The sequence below is a fragment of the Chionomys nivalis genome, chromosome 14 (genome assembly GCF_950005125.1).
Source record: "Chionomys nivalis chromosome 14, mChiNiv1.1, whole genome shotgun sequence".
Lineage (NCBI taxonomy): Eukaryota > Metazoa > Chordata > Mammalia > Rodentia > Cricetidae > Chionomys > Chionomys nivalis.
This window is the reverse complement of record NC_080099.1, coordinates 33,721,054-33,735,318: the sequence shown is the minus strand read 5'-3', so window position 1 is coordinate 33,735,318 and position 14,265 is coordinate 33,721,054. Positions and strand designations below refer to the sequence as shown.

The window sequence follows — 14,265 nt, the reverse complement described above, 5'->3', positions numbered from 1 at the left end:
AAACATGGTCCAAAGACTAGTTTTGAAGTAGGAGAAAAGAAAAAAAGCTATATGGTTGGAAAAATAAAATAGAAGGGCTTCACAATAGACAAGAAAAAAACAAGATAGCATCAAATGTCAAAGGATATTTTTATACATAATTCTCAATTTAAATACTAAATTTTTTGAAATTTTTTTACTTTTTGAAATTATGTGATTCCACCATGTCTCCCTCCCTTGGTACCAGTTATAATAAACGATTGAATGTGTTGTTATTTACTATTTGCTGTGATTATACCACAAAAAATATAGCATGTTTGCTAAGTATTTAAAGGTGAATGCCTTGATAATATATTGAAATCTAAGCAGATATGAATGCCATTTACTTAGTAATGTAACTGTAAAATATGATTATAATTTAATATGTGAGTTATCACTAAAACAGTTCAAGAAAATGAACAAATATAGTTAACAGTGAATGTGTTGACTGAATAGTCAACAGTGAATAGAATATATGACTATTAGTAGAAAGGTATATTTTATCTTAAACATCTTCTTATGTAATATTTAAGAATACTGCTACATTGTTCTAGATTTTAAAAGTTCACTCTGCTTGCTCCTTTTTCTGTAGTGTGCCTTTTAACATGCATATGAAGATTTGATATTCTCAGTGATTCAGCGTAGAGAAATAGAGTGGTGTAACCATACCATATCATATGAGAATAACAGTTAATGAGTAAACTTGCACATTTTTATTTTATCTGTCTTATTTTATTGGTGTAGAGTTACAATTGGTTTAATATTGTTGACATTTTAAAATTTTTAACAAATGTCCTGTACTTTCATTTTGTTCTGAGCCCACAAGTAAGTAGTAAGTGCTTTATTCTGTACATACTCTGAAAGAGGAATGTGGAACAGAGTTTTAGTCTTAGCTTTGTTGGGAGCTTCATAATACCTTAATGGAAAACTGAAAGCTTTTTATTATAGTTTTAAAACAAAACTATGAACATAAGTATTAACAGTTTTCATAGCATCTCTAAATATTTTTCTGAATTTTTTAATCTGCAAAATGACTGTTGAGCCTCTTTGCAATGTTTTTATAATGAACTTACACACTAACACATTTATTCAAAGTTATGAGAACTTTGTTGTTGTGGATTTTTGTTTGTTTCACAGGAAAATGAATTTATTTACACTTTGACTAAATGGAGGCAGGGGTGGCTAATGCTCCACCATGCCCTCTGTACCCATTTTATAATTTACAGGAAACCGTAAAAGCTAGCACAAGTGTAAATTTAGGTAGGTGAGCTAGACCTTGTTTTTCTGGGGTGGTGAAAGGGTGGAAGGATGGGAGGAGAGATAAAGGTCAGACCCAGGTGGCTTCCATTGTCTCCGTTTTCTCATTCTCTGCTACAGACACAGATTTTTATTCAAGTCTGGACTAAGGAGAAAATGAGGTCTCAAAAGACCCAATTTTTGAAAGAAAAAGGTCTCGGGTTTTATGGGATGCAAGATTCCCTACTCAATTCCCATTCTGGACTTGGCAGTAAGAATTTGTTATTGCCTTATAGGTTATTACTGACCATGATACTCATAGGAAGATTTCAGTAGAGGAATAAAAAAAAAAAAAAAAAAAAAACTAGGTTGGATAGAGTTAAATAGATTCTTAAATTTATAGAGTTGGTAGAAAATTATTTACTAGGAATTAAGTAGTCTGTTTTGGGTAGTCATAAAAGTGCCTCTTGTATATTATCTTTAATAAAGTGATCATTAAAACCATTATGAATTTACTCAGAAGATTGATATATGGCATGCTGAATATTTTGATGCTGCCATTGTTTATTCCTTTATGTGATTGAAAATAAAAATGTACCATTTCTTTATCTGACTATCGTATCTTAAAATTCTCATGTATCTCAGAACTTTTCCTTCATAGCATAGTTTATTTGTCCCCCTTTTTAAAAAAAAAACTAAAATTTCTTACAAAATGGTTGTACTCATTTGTAAATTAATTTTACATGATTGTAGGTAGGCTGTCAAAGCCACTCTCAACAAAAGTTGGATTTAACAATTAACATCTTTGCACTTCCTTGGTGATATTTAATTTTCTGAGAACTGACTCAACTTTTCTCTTTGACATCTTTGTGTAAGGCTGTATGCCTCCCTGCAGGTTATTGACTATTCCTTGCAATATCAGTAGGAGAGAATTTGAAAGGTAGAAATTGGAATTTTCTACCAAGGAGGTTTTCTTCAGGAATTATGTATCATGGAAGTAAGATAGTATTAAGACAATAGTTTGACTTTGATTTTCAGTTGACACCTGAAATTCTGAATTTACACATATAAGGTGCCTTAGACAAAAAATTATTTTAATGACAGCATTATAAAACAAATGATTAAAAAAGTAATTGTTCATGCAGTAGAATAAAATGTATAGTTGTAGATAAGGAATTTTTACACCTTCAAAATATCCTACTCCCTAACCATGCCCTCTCCAACATGCATTCCTTTTAAAATATATGAAATTTAAGAAGATATCATTTCCTTATTTTTTTAGTAATTTGATTACAAATATAAGTTTAAAAAATATTTCAGTGTTGTACATGTTACATCTCATCTTTATTCTTTGACATGTGATTATTCTTTCTTAATGAAGTCATTAGAGGACAACAATGAAACCATCAAAAATTCTATGATGGAGGAGCCAAACATCAATAAGGTACATAATGTCATTCAACTGAAATTAAAATTTGCATTCTTAACCAGAACAAAAAGAAATTTGCATTTTAGTTTTCAACTGAACTTGGTTTCCAGTGGAATGAAGCTTATCTGCTCAATTTACTGTTTCATCATAACAATTTAGCTGTTGCAATCATAAAAAGTGGTCCTCTTTTAGTAATTAAAAGAATGCAATTTTAAAAGGGAGTTGAATGTTTCTTGTGTTAGCTACAGATTTTTCTGAGTAAATACCTCTCAAGTTTAGGGAATGTAATTACATCAAGAAGTGTAAAATATAGTAATAGCATTGATCAATTTATCTCTTATTTGAAAATTATAGCAATTACTATTATATAGTATTTATTTTGCTCCAAAATAGCATGTAACATATATTCTTGTGTGTAGTAAGTGCCTAAGTTCTTGAGAAGTAAAGCAGAGCACATAAGAATTTGTATAAACATAAATGACTCATAGAATTTCTGTGGCTACAACATTATGTTGATATTTAACTCATCCAACCTAAATTATATGACTGAGAAATTTTAAGACAATCTTGCATTGATAATTTTTAGGGGGAAATTTTTTCTCAGAAGATATTTTTAAGAACATTACTTCTTATTGTTTCCCAAAGGAATTAGTGAAGTAGACTAATCCTATGCAATTAATAAAAAACTGACTTGATATAAAGCATATATTATATCTAAAACTGATAGATGTTTGTATACTTTGAATTTTTTAATTTTTGTGTTGTGCGAATACAACAAATTTTTTTTAAGTAACAATTTTCTTTGCTTGGATAATTATACTAAATAATGTATTTATTATTGGAAATTGAAAAAATATTTTTCAAATATTTTTCTTTTGATACTATTTATATAAAATGTTTGTTTTCTTGACATATGTCTAAAGACTTGTCCATGCTTCATGAAACTATCGTCATTGTTTGGTTACCATCTTAACTATTTTAGCTATATTTAGGAAACATCTTTATGTGAGAAATGCAAATGGCCAAAAAAAATTTGAAAAACTATTCTTTATCCTAATTAACAGGAGAATATAAATTAAAGCTACTTTGAAATTATATCTCATCCCAATTTGAATGACCACCATCGAGAATACAAAGCATAACAAATGTTGACAAGGATATAGGCAGAGAGGAGCCCTACTCACTGCTGTGGGAGTAGAAACTGGTACAGCCACTATGGAAATTAATATGGAGGTTCCTCAGAAAACTAAAAATAGAATTCCTCTAGACCCACTTCTGGGCTAAGTCAACACCCCCCAGAGGCACATTCTTGTTTGTTACACTATTCACAATAGCTAGGAAATGGAGCCAGCATAGGTATCTGCCAATAGATGGATTGATAATGCGGTACATGTACACAATGAAATGTTATGAAGAAAAACAAAATCATGACACAGAAAAATGGATGGCACTAGAAATCATTATTTTAAGCAAAGTAAGCCAGACTAGATAAATATCATGTTTCTTTACATGAACCTGTATGTAAGTGTATGTATGTGTGTGTGTTACATAGGTTATGAAACCAGAAAGGGGATTGTGAGAAGAGAGGCAAACATCTAAACGAAAAGGAAAAGAGGAAAAGGGCTGTGTTTATGTGAATGAATAAACCTATTTACCCCAGAGAGGATCTCATGGCAGCCGGGAGAAACAGCTCCTATCCAGTCTGCCTTAGTGAAACTGAGTTTGTTAGGGTTGTGTGCATGAGCATGTGCGACTCTGAAGCAGCTACATCACTGAAAAGTGTGCTTTACATGGTGACTCTCACAAAACCTGCCTCTCTGGAGCTCCTGGCCCAATTTGCAATCGTCCCCACAAACAGCCTTTTTTGAAGGAGGGACCTTGTGAACCTTGTAACTCTAGTTTCTTGAGCCTTGTAAATTTCATTAGTTTCCTGAGCTTTCTAAGTTTTGTTAGTTTCTTTAAATTTTCAACAGTGTCCTTTTGTCTAGGATGGAATGCTTCATGAGGAAATAGCTATAAAACAAAGGATAATGGGAGTATCTGTGACATGCAGAGAGGAAAGAGACCAACATAGGAGGGGCAGAAGGGAAAGAGGATAGCAGGAAAGAAAGACAAATTAGAACAAAGTATAATACACATGTGTAAAAATGTTATGAGGAAACCATGTGATGCCTTTAAAAACTAAAACCATTATTTTGTGAACTTAAGTAACTACATATTTAAATAATCTAGCTTGTTCAGGATAACCATCACCACCTTCAAGATGGTAGTTATACACATCAACTCTCACATTTTAGTCTTTCTCATTTTCTTCCTTCTCATCTCTCTCCTTTTCTTCCCCCAAGTAGCTACAAATGTATAGATTTATTTTCATCTTTAGGAATTATATTCAGATGAAATCGTATGTCATTTTATTATTTTATTTTTGCTGTTGTATTTAAGACAGAATCTTATTCTGAAGACTAGGCCAGCCAGGAGCTCACTATGTAGCCCCTGCTGACCTCACACTTCCTACCTTAGCCTCTGAGGTGCTGAAGATTGCAGGCATAAGCCCCCATGCCTGGATTTGTATTTTCGTTTTAACCTGTGTCTTTTTACTTAGCATAATTATTTTGAGATTTCTCAATGTTGTGTATTTTGATAGTTCATGACTTCTTATTGTTGATACTCATATTATCCAGCTGTTTCATAATCTGTTCATCTTTTTTTCCTAGTGATTTGAGCTAATTGCATTATATTGGAGCAGTTTCAAATATGGCTGCCTTGAAAATTTATGCATAAGGGTCTTTGTATATAGGCTTTTGTTTCTCTTATGTAAATGCCTAGGAGTAGATGGCTAAATTACACACTAGGCATAGATTTTTGCAGTACTAGAGATTGATGCAAGTGTGTAACCTTGGTATATGTTTTAACTTTTTAGGAAATTATCTAAGTGTTTTCTTGGGTAATTATATTTTATGTTCTTGCCAGCAGTGTTTAAAATCTCAATTACCTTTCATTCTAACATACGACATCAAAGGCTTTTAAATTTTAGCAATCATAATAGTTTATTGTAGATTTAATTTCTATTAACCTGTTGACATTATACTTTCTTCCATGAAATTGCCATTTCCCTGTTTTCCTACTGCAAACATCATGACCAAACTGTCTTAATTCAGAAAGAAAATATCAGTCCTTTATGTCCCTGAGGTTCCCTCTCTAGTCACGAGATATCAGAACCTTACATAGTTAGGTTCTGTCTTTATCCCATTCAACTCAGGTTGTACTTGTCATAACTGGCTTTAAAGCAAGCTAAATTCAGTTGCCAATTTCTGTCTTCTTCATTTCAACTTTCAGTATCCTTTGATACTATTGATCCCTGGCAGTTTCCTAACGTTGTTTAACTTAATTTCTATAACCCCAAGGGTTTTTTTTTGTGTGTTAGCCAGTTCACTGAGAACTTATAACCAGACCTCACTTTTATCTGTCCTTGAGAATGAATGTGCTAAGAACTCAGTTCTGTTCTAACTTTCCTTTTTGGTTGCTCTTATACTTTAAGGATTATCTGTGTGCTGGTACATTTCAAATCACACTAGTTCCAATTCATTACTAAAGGCTATACATTCCTTACCTGTGACCTAAGCCCTTTTTTTTTTTTTTGTACTTTTCTCAGTAAATGGTGACTTCCCGACAGGCAGTGGTGACACATGCCTTTAATCCCAACATTTGGGAGGCAGAGACAGGCAGATCTCTGTGAGTTCAAGGCCAGTCTGGTCTACAGAGCGGTGCCAAGACAGGCTTCAAAGCTACACAGAGAAACCCTGTCTCGAAAAAAACAAAAAACAAACATTTATCAGTCTTGAAAACTAGAATCAACTTCTCTTAAGTCATGCTAAAAGAATACAGCCCATAAGCACAATTTATCCCATTCTAACCACGTAATACTTGCTTTCCTAATCCAGTCTTTCTTAGTTATCATTTGAGCCATTATAGTGTCTTACCTGGTTTTCTGATAGCCATTCTCACAACCTTTATGTTTCAGCTACTAACAGAATTTCCAGAATCATTTGAAGGCCTCTCAACATTCGTGTGACAAATGAATTTTTATTGTAACCTTTAAGGCCTTTTCATAAGCTGAACCTGCCTGTTCTGCAGATCTTAAAAAATCCCACTTGTATAGTCATTCTCACATAGACTGTACCAGAAACTGTTGAGATACTAAGCTCTATTTCTTTGCTCACCCCTGTGTAATTTGATTGTGTGTTTGACATAGTGTTCAGAACCTTCATATTTAAAATACCACCCAGTTGAATATCAAGGAGGCAATTTTGATACCATGCTGTTGAGAAACATTGTTTTGAATGAGAGGATAAGAATTTATTCCCGTATTGAGAAAGCTTTTCTTGAAATTAATTTGTTTTCACTTTCTTTCCATGGTAAAGTTGGGGAAAGCTCTCCACATGAAACCCCATGTTCCTTGGGCCTATCACCTGTAGATTCTTTTGTTCTATGAAAATGTCATGTCTCTTCTAATACCTTCAGTTTCTTTAGACCCAGAGGTGGTCTCTTGGTGTACTTTGTTGATAATCCACAAGCACTGGAGTAGCCCCTTGGTGTGCTTTAGATACCAGGGATATAAATGGACAAATCGAGTTTTCATTTTAAAAAGTACAGAAATCGGCCAGAGCAAATACTTGCCTTAGAATTAGAACCTCAACCCAGAATGTTTGGTTATCAAACACTGAAATTGTTTTATGTTTGTAAGTTAGTTACATTTTAGATTGACTATATTTGACTTTTGTACATATATGTGTGTGTGTGTGTGTGTGTATATATATATATATATGTATGTATGTATGTATGTATGTATATATAATGTTTGCTTACATTAGGGTATATAGGCTTTGTTATTGCATACGTCTCTTCAATTACCTTACAATTAAAATCATCTGGAGGCCAGTTTTTAAAATGAATTGATTATTTTAAATCAATGAGCAGCCATTGGTGATATTTTTATCTAAATTTGTTATATGCTAATTTTAAAATAATGATTTCTGCATTTCATAATGAGATTTTAAACATTTCTTAGTAATCTATTTTAGAGATTAAAGGTAAGTAAAATAAGATAAACAAATTAATATTTTGAGCTTTCCAACTAATTAATTTTTGTGAATATTGATTATAAGTGTTGATTATAAGTGTTCTCTTCTGAATTCAAAGGTGTTATACATACATATGTGCCTTTTCTAGAATAAACAGAATGTCAAAATGTGTTCTTCCTGTAAACTCACTTGAATATATTTATTCAACTACTAAAATGAATTACTGACCTGATTGAGTTACCATCCTTTCTGGGACTCCAGTTTCTTATTAAATGGAAGGTTATTTTAGATCAGAAGTCAGTAAACTACAACTGACTGGTAAGATAACAACTGTTATTAGTCTAAGAACTAAGAATGGCCTTTGGACTTTTGAGTGGATGGTTTAGAGGGGGAAACAAAGTACCAAAAATATCCAACAGTGAACCCTTGTGGTCTATAAGACTGAACTAATTACCACTTGACTTTGCTTGTAATACTTATAGGTATTATTAAATAATTACATTACTTAGAAACTTGGGAAATCTTTACTTCAGGAATTAAAATGCCAGGCAGCGGCACCAGGATTCATCCCAACTGCATGTACTGGCTTTTTAGGAAACCATTTTCTTTGGATGGATACCTTCTTCAGCCTAGATATAGTAGGAATATATATATATATATGTGTGTGTGTGTGTGTGTGTGTGTGTGTGTGTGTGTGTTCTCTTCTGAATTCAAAGGTGTTATACATACGTATGTGCCTTTTCTAGAATAAACAGAATGTCAAAATGTATTAGCATTGGACCTTCCTCAAAGCAGTGTGCCTTACCCTCTCTGAGGAGTGGATGGGAGTGGGGTGGGGGAGGTAGGTGGAAGGGAAGGGAGGAGGGGAGGGAGTGGGAACTGGGATTGGTATGTAAAATGAAAAAAAGAGATTGTTTTCTTTTTTTAAAAAAAATAAAATTATATATATATATATATATATATATATACACACATACATACATACATACACACACACATATAATGTCAGCCAGGTGATAGATAAGAGGTGGTGCCCAGCTTTAATCCCAACAGATGAGGAAGATCTCTGATTTAAGGCCAGCATGGTCTACAACTTGAGTTCCAGGACAACCGGGGTGACACAGAGAAACCTTGTTTTGAAAAACAAAACAAAATAGCAAAAAATAATTAAAATATTTTGATCCTTTAAAGTTAGTTCATTGTTGCTTTAGGAGGATAAACAGCTATGTGTTTTATCAACTGTCTTTTTATGTATGAAAATAAGCTTGAAAAATTCCTCTCATCAAATTCTTTTCTGGGATAATTAGTCCTGGAGAGATAGCTCAGTGGTTAAGCTGTTCTTCCAGAGGACCCAGGTTCAATTTCCAGCACCCACATGGTGGCTCACAACTGTCTCTAACTCCACTTCCATGGAATCTGGCACTGTCACACAGACAAATGTGCAGGCAAAACACCAATGCACATAAAATAAAAATAAATAAATCTGGGATAATTAGCATCTGCCATAGTGCCTTTGGAATTGGTGTATTTTAAAACCTTATTAGAATTAATTTGATTTGGTCATTTGTTTTATTAATAAAATAGAAATTTTAATATTATACTTTCTTCTATTTAGATAGAGGCAGATTTGGGATATCCCGGAGGTAAAGCACGAATTATTCATAAGGAATCTGATATCATTACTGCCTTTGCTGTTAATAAAGTAAGTACGTAGATGTCTTTTCTGTGACTTCTAACTATTCCTTGCTGGAGAATACCTTATCAGTTTATTCAGTGAAAGTACTCTACTTTCAAATTTACTTGCCATTCCTTAAATTATAATCTCAGTAAGAACTTTCTTTTATTAAATGTATTATATAATTTGCTAATGGAGTTTTGTTTATTATATTATCTGGGAGATACAACTAATAAAATACTTTATTGCTCTGCAGAGAACAGTGTTGAGTATTTGAATTTCAAGCAGAAACTTTAAAATAGAAAATAATACGTTAATCCCAAGAGGCTTTCTAAGGTATTTGCTAGAACTTAAACTCATGTATTAGAAGTCCAATTTCTGTATTTATTTTATAGTCTTTAGTCCTCTGTTCAACATCCTCCTTAGAGGTGTCTGTGAGCTCCAGGAGAAGAGGTAGTGTTAAGTATAGTAGTCCAAGGGTGAAGTTTGTGAATCTTATCCCACTTGAACTTCCCCCAGATTGCTATACAGCGTAGTTTTTGGTGTCTTATTATTTCTTTTTCTTTCAACTTAAAAGGGTAGGATTATGATTTTTTTATGTATACCTAAGGACATATTTATTTTTAATTTTACAATATTATCAGCCAGGCCCTTTGTGGTACTCTTTGCCTTCAGGTGAGCCTCCTGCTTCAGCCTCAGCATGTTATCAATACGTGTTACATAGGTGTATGTTTTGTAACACTTAGAAAACCTTTTACCAGTAGATTGTTCATTTTCATATTCTATACACATCTTATCGACTTTATCTAACTTGTTCTTTAGCCATCTGTCCTTATAGTTTCCTGTATCTTTAATTTCATCTCCGTCATGAACATCTGTGAACTAGTTATATTTAGACCAGGCAGAACTGCAGTTAACCCCTTGGGCAGTTCTCAAGTTGTAATATCTATGTAACTCTGAGTAGTGAGTGAGTGTGTGTGTGTGTGTGTGCGTGCGCGCGCACGTGCGTGTGTGTATGTCTGTGTCTATGTGGGGGTACATATGAGTGCACGCACACACACACACACACACAAATTCTGTCCTCACTCAGTATTATCTGCCTTCCCCTTAAATGTATGAGTAACTATAAATAGTCATGTACATATATGAAATCTGCTGTTTATAAATATGTTGCATAATTATTTCTCTACATTTTGATATTACATTTTTACATTCTTCCAAAATTTGTAGATCACAAATATCTGTTTTGTTTTACATTTCATGTTTTTAAAACGGCCTTAAGATTAAGCTTTTCCCCTGTTTGTTTCATTGGGTGTTACCTGTATCGAGAGTTGTGATGGTCCGAGACTGTATCTTATATTCAAACTAATAAGTTATTTTTAGTTTATTGGATACCATTTGATAACACAAGAATTTAGTTTCACTGACTAGGGACAGACAGTTCACATCTGGTAGCACAGGAAGTCACTATTAGATGAATCTCTTCGTACTTGTTCTTTGGGATACCAGTGACTGGTTTTCTCCCACCCCTGCAGAGTGACAAAAGCACACAGGCAGTGCCTGCACTGCAGTGCGTTGTTGACTGGACGTCTGCAACAGGTGTGAGCTGCTGCTGCACCTGCCGACTATTTGTGTTTTTGTTGTACAAATATTAGGACAATAAAAGTCATCTGGAAGAGTAGAGAAACTGCTTGGAAAGAGGAAATAAAGTAGTTCAAACATTTTTTATTTCTACTTGACTTTTTGTTAGGTGGTCTAGAATTTCTAGAGCGTGAACATCTCTTTCATTCAAGCTTAATTACCAAATTTAATTACCAAAAATTTAATTATTAAAATTAGTTTAAGAGGCTGGAGAGATAGTTCAGTGGTTAAGAGCACAGGCTGCTCTTCCAGAGGACTGCAGTTCTTTCCAGCGCCCAGTGAGCAGCTCACAACTGTCTGTAACTTCAGTTCTAGAGAATACAACACCCTCACACAGACATACATGCAGGCAAAATACCATAAAAAATTAAAACATTTTTTAAAGAAGTTAATTTAAGGCTGGGATGGTGGTGCATGCCTTTAATCCCAGCACTCAGGAGGCAGAGGCAGGTGGATCTCTGAGTTTGAGGCCGAGCTGGTCTACAAGAACTAGTTCCTGGACAGGTTCCAAAGCTACAGAGAAACCCTGTCTCAAAAAAACCAACCCCCCCCCAAAAAAAAATTAAAATATTAGCTGGTAAAAATGTTTTTGTGCATGTTATTAGAGATTAGAGATTTTCTTCAGAAGTAGCTCATAGACCCATTGGGCTTTTTAATGTAAAAGTTAACATAATTTATTTTTCAGGCAAATAGAAATTGCATAGCAATTGCTTCCAGCCATGATGTACAAGAACTGGATGTTTCTGGAATTCTGGCCACACAGATCTATACATGGGTGGATGATGATGCAGAAACAGAAACCAAAGGGTATTCTTATGCTTTGTTTTTAATTCAGTTATATGATATGAGTGATTTTATCCACTGAACTGTAACTTTGGAAAACCTTCTTAAGAGATTTAAGTGCCCTCTTGAGCAGCAGGCAGCACTTGTCTCAAACACAGTGCTTGTAATTGTAGGCAGAGTAGCACGTGCTGCCGTGACTAGGGGTGGTAAGTAAGTCGTGACAGTGGCTTCTTAAAGGGAATTGGAATGTAAAAAAGAAACGAAGAGCCAGGTGATGATGCACACCTTTAATCCCAGTGCTCAGGAAGCAGATACAGGTGAATCTCTGAGTTTGAGGCCAGACTGATCTATAGAGCAAGTTCCAGGACAGACTCAAAGGGGAAAAAAATGAAGAACTGATGTTTTCATTCTAGTTGATGTTTCTTTGTAGATCAGAAGATTTCTTGGTGATACATGCTCATGATGATTTGACAGCTGTCCAAGGTTCAACTCCATATACACACAGCAACCCTGGCACTCCAATCAATATGCCGTGGCTGGGAAGTACACAGACGGGTAGAGGAGCATCTGTGGTATGTAGATTTAAAGATACTTAGGTTTACGCTTAACTGTCCTATTTCTTTTCCCTTTAGGTTAATGAATAAAAGTTGATGAAGACCTTTTTAATTTCTTAATTTTTAGTTACCTTACATACTAGAAGTGTATGTTTTAATAATTAAGGATAACATTTTCATTTGAAAGGGATTACATATTTTTAAAAAAATCTTTGGCCCAACATGGTAGCACAAACCTTCTAATCCCAGAACTTTGGAGACAGAGGCAGACAGGTCTCTGTGAGGCAAGCCTGGTCTACATGGCAGGTTCTTGGACAGCCAGGGCTACATATCTCAAAATTAAATAAAATATACTTGGTTTAAAAATGAAAGAAATACATTTTAATTTGTAGCTACGCGCCATATGTAAACCATGCACTATGAAACTAATATAATAAGAATGAGGTTAAGTTGTTTCTTTTTTTTTTCTTTTCTTTTTCCAATGTTGAAGTTTAAAATCAGGGCCTCATTTTTGTGAGTCAAGCACTATTCTTGAGTTCTAGCCCCAGCCGTACATTTTTCCCTGTATAGAAAAAAAAATCACAGTTTTGCAGGACATGAAAATTATAAAAAGTTAGGTTTTTATATCTGTTGGTAAAGCTTTGTAGTAACTCAGCTGTGACCAATTTTTTTACGTTTTTATGGGTCCTGCTCTCATTCTGCAGTATCAGAGCTTATGGTCTGCAAAAGACAGCATGCTGTACTCATAAAACCCAGGATGTTTATCCAGCTCTTGTAAAATGCTGTACTCGGCCCTGTTCTAGATAATATCCTTTAGTAGATACCAATTAAATGCTATCCATTTTGAGTATGACATTTTGTAATGCTGGTAATACATTCTTTTAAGAAAAAATGCAAATTTTCAAAATTGAGCAAAATAATTTTGTAGTGATAAAGCATGTATTTGAGCATTGATTGTTTTGTGTAAGATGTTACCTATATTTATTCCTCTAGAATTTCCCTTTATTGATTAGGCTATAAAAATTGATGCACAGAAGCAAAGAAAATCCTACATTCCTTTAATTAATTTCTAGTTGTTAGGGATTTTTTTTTGTTTTATTATGTTTTGCTTTTAATGTTCTAAGTCCTATTGAACATTCTGTTTCCTTTGCCAGTCTGCCATTTTTTTTAACCAATTAATATAGGTAATTGTTCAATGGAGACTTGGATATCATTTATAAGCCTTTTTAGTCTTCTGTAATGTGCAGTTCCTTTATAGGTAATACAGACTGTTAGTACTTTGCTTCACTTGTGTTCATATTCCTCTTGACTCATTGATTAGATAAATGAAGCTTAATTCAAAAGGTCAAGTGATTCAAATCACTTAGTTTAATATTTTCAAGTACTTGATTTTTAAGGATTCAATTGAATTCAAAATTAGAAATTAGTAATTTTAAAATGAAATGACTAGGTCAGTCTAAGATTACAAATCGTAAAATTTGTGAACTTTAGTGACATCGTGACATTGTATTACAGAGAAACTTAAGGGAAATACAAATAAATAATGGATTTTATTTTCAGTATGAGCCTTAGATAAAACAGTACAGTTTCTCTTAGAATTGCTTTCTTGCTGCAACCTCTTATTCCCTCTGTTCTTTATAAAGCAGCAGGTGTTTTTAAAATACCATTCAGATTTTCCCTCTTTTCAAGTTCTGCATTTCCCAATACATCTTTATTAAAAAACAAGTTCTTATTCTGACCTGCAAAAGCTTTGCCTGACTCTAATCCTAGCTCTCCAGTCTATACTTACTCTCTCTGCTCTGTTTATGCTGGCTTTCTGTTCCTCAGACTCATCCATTGCTGTCATGT

General features: G+C 33.8%; 1 protein-coding gene across 4 annotated transcripts in view; it reads left to right on the top strand.

Moving 5' to 3' along the window:
• The window catches only part of Dmxl1 (Dmx like 1), a 152,606-nt gene that overhangs the window by 110,335 nt on the left and 28,006 nt on the right, over window positions 1-14,265 (top strand). For 2 of the 4 annotated variants that reach the window (XM_057788824.1, XM_057788826.1), the window contains 4 exons: window positions 2,636-2,698; window positions 9,380-9,466; window positions 11,766-11,887; window positions 12,294-12,435. In XM_057788824.1, coding sequence (XP_057644807.1) covers window positions 2,636-2,698; window positions 9,380-9,466; window positions 11,766-11,887; window positions 12,294-12,435 — 414 coding nt within the window. The remainder of the gene's footprint in view (window positions 1-2,635; window positions 2,699-9,379; window positions 9,467-11,765; window positions 11,888-12,293; window positions 12,436-14,265) is intronic. The other 2 variants (XM_057788825.1, XM_057788827.1) reach the window with 1 other exon arrangement.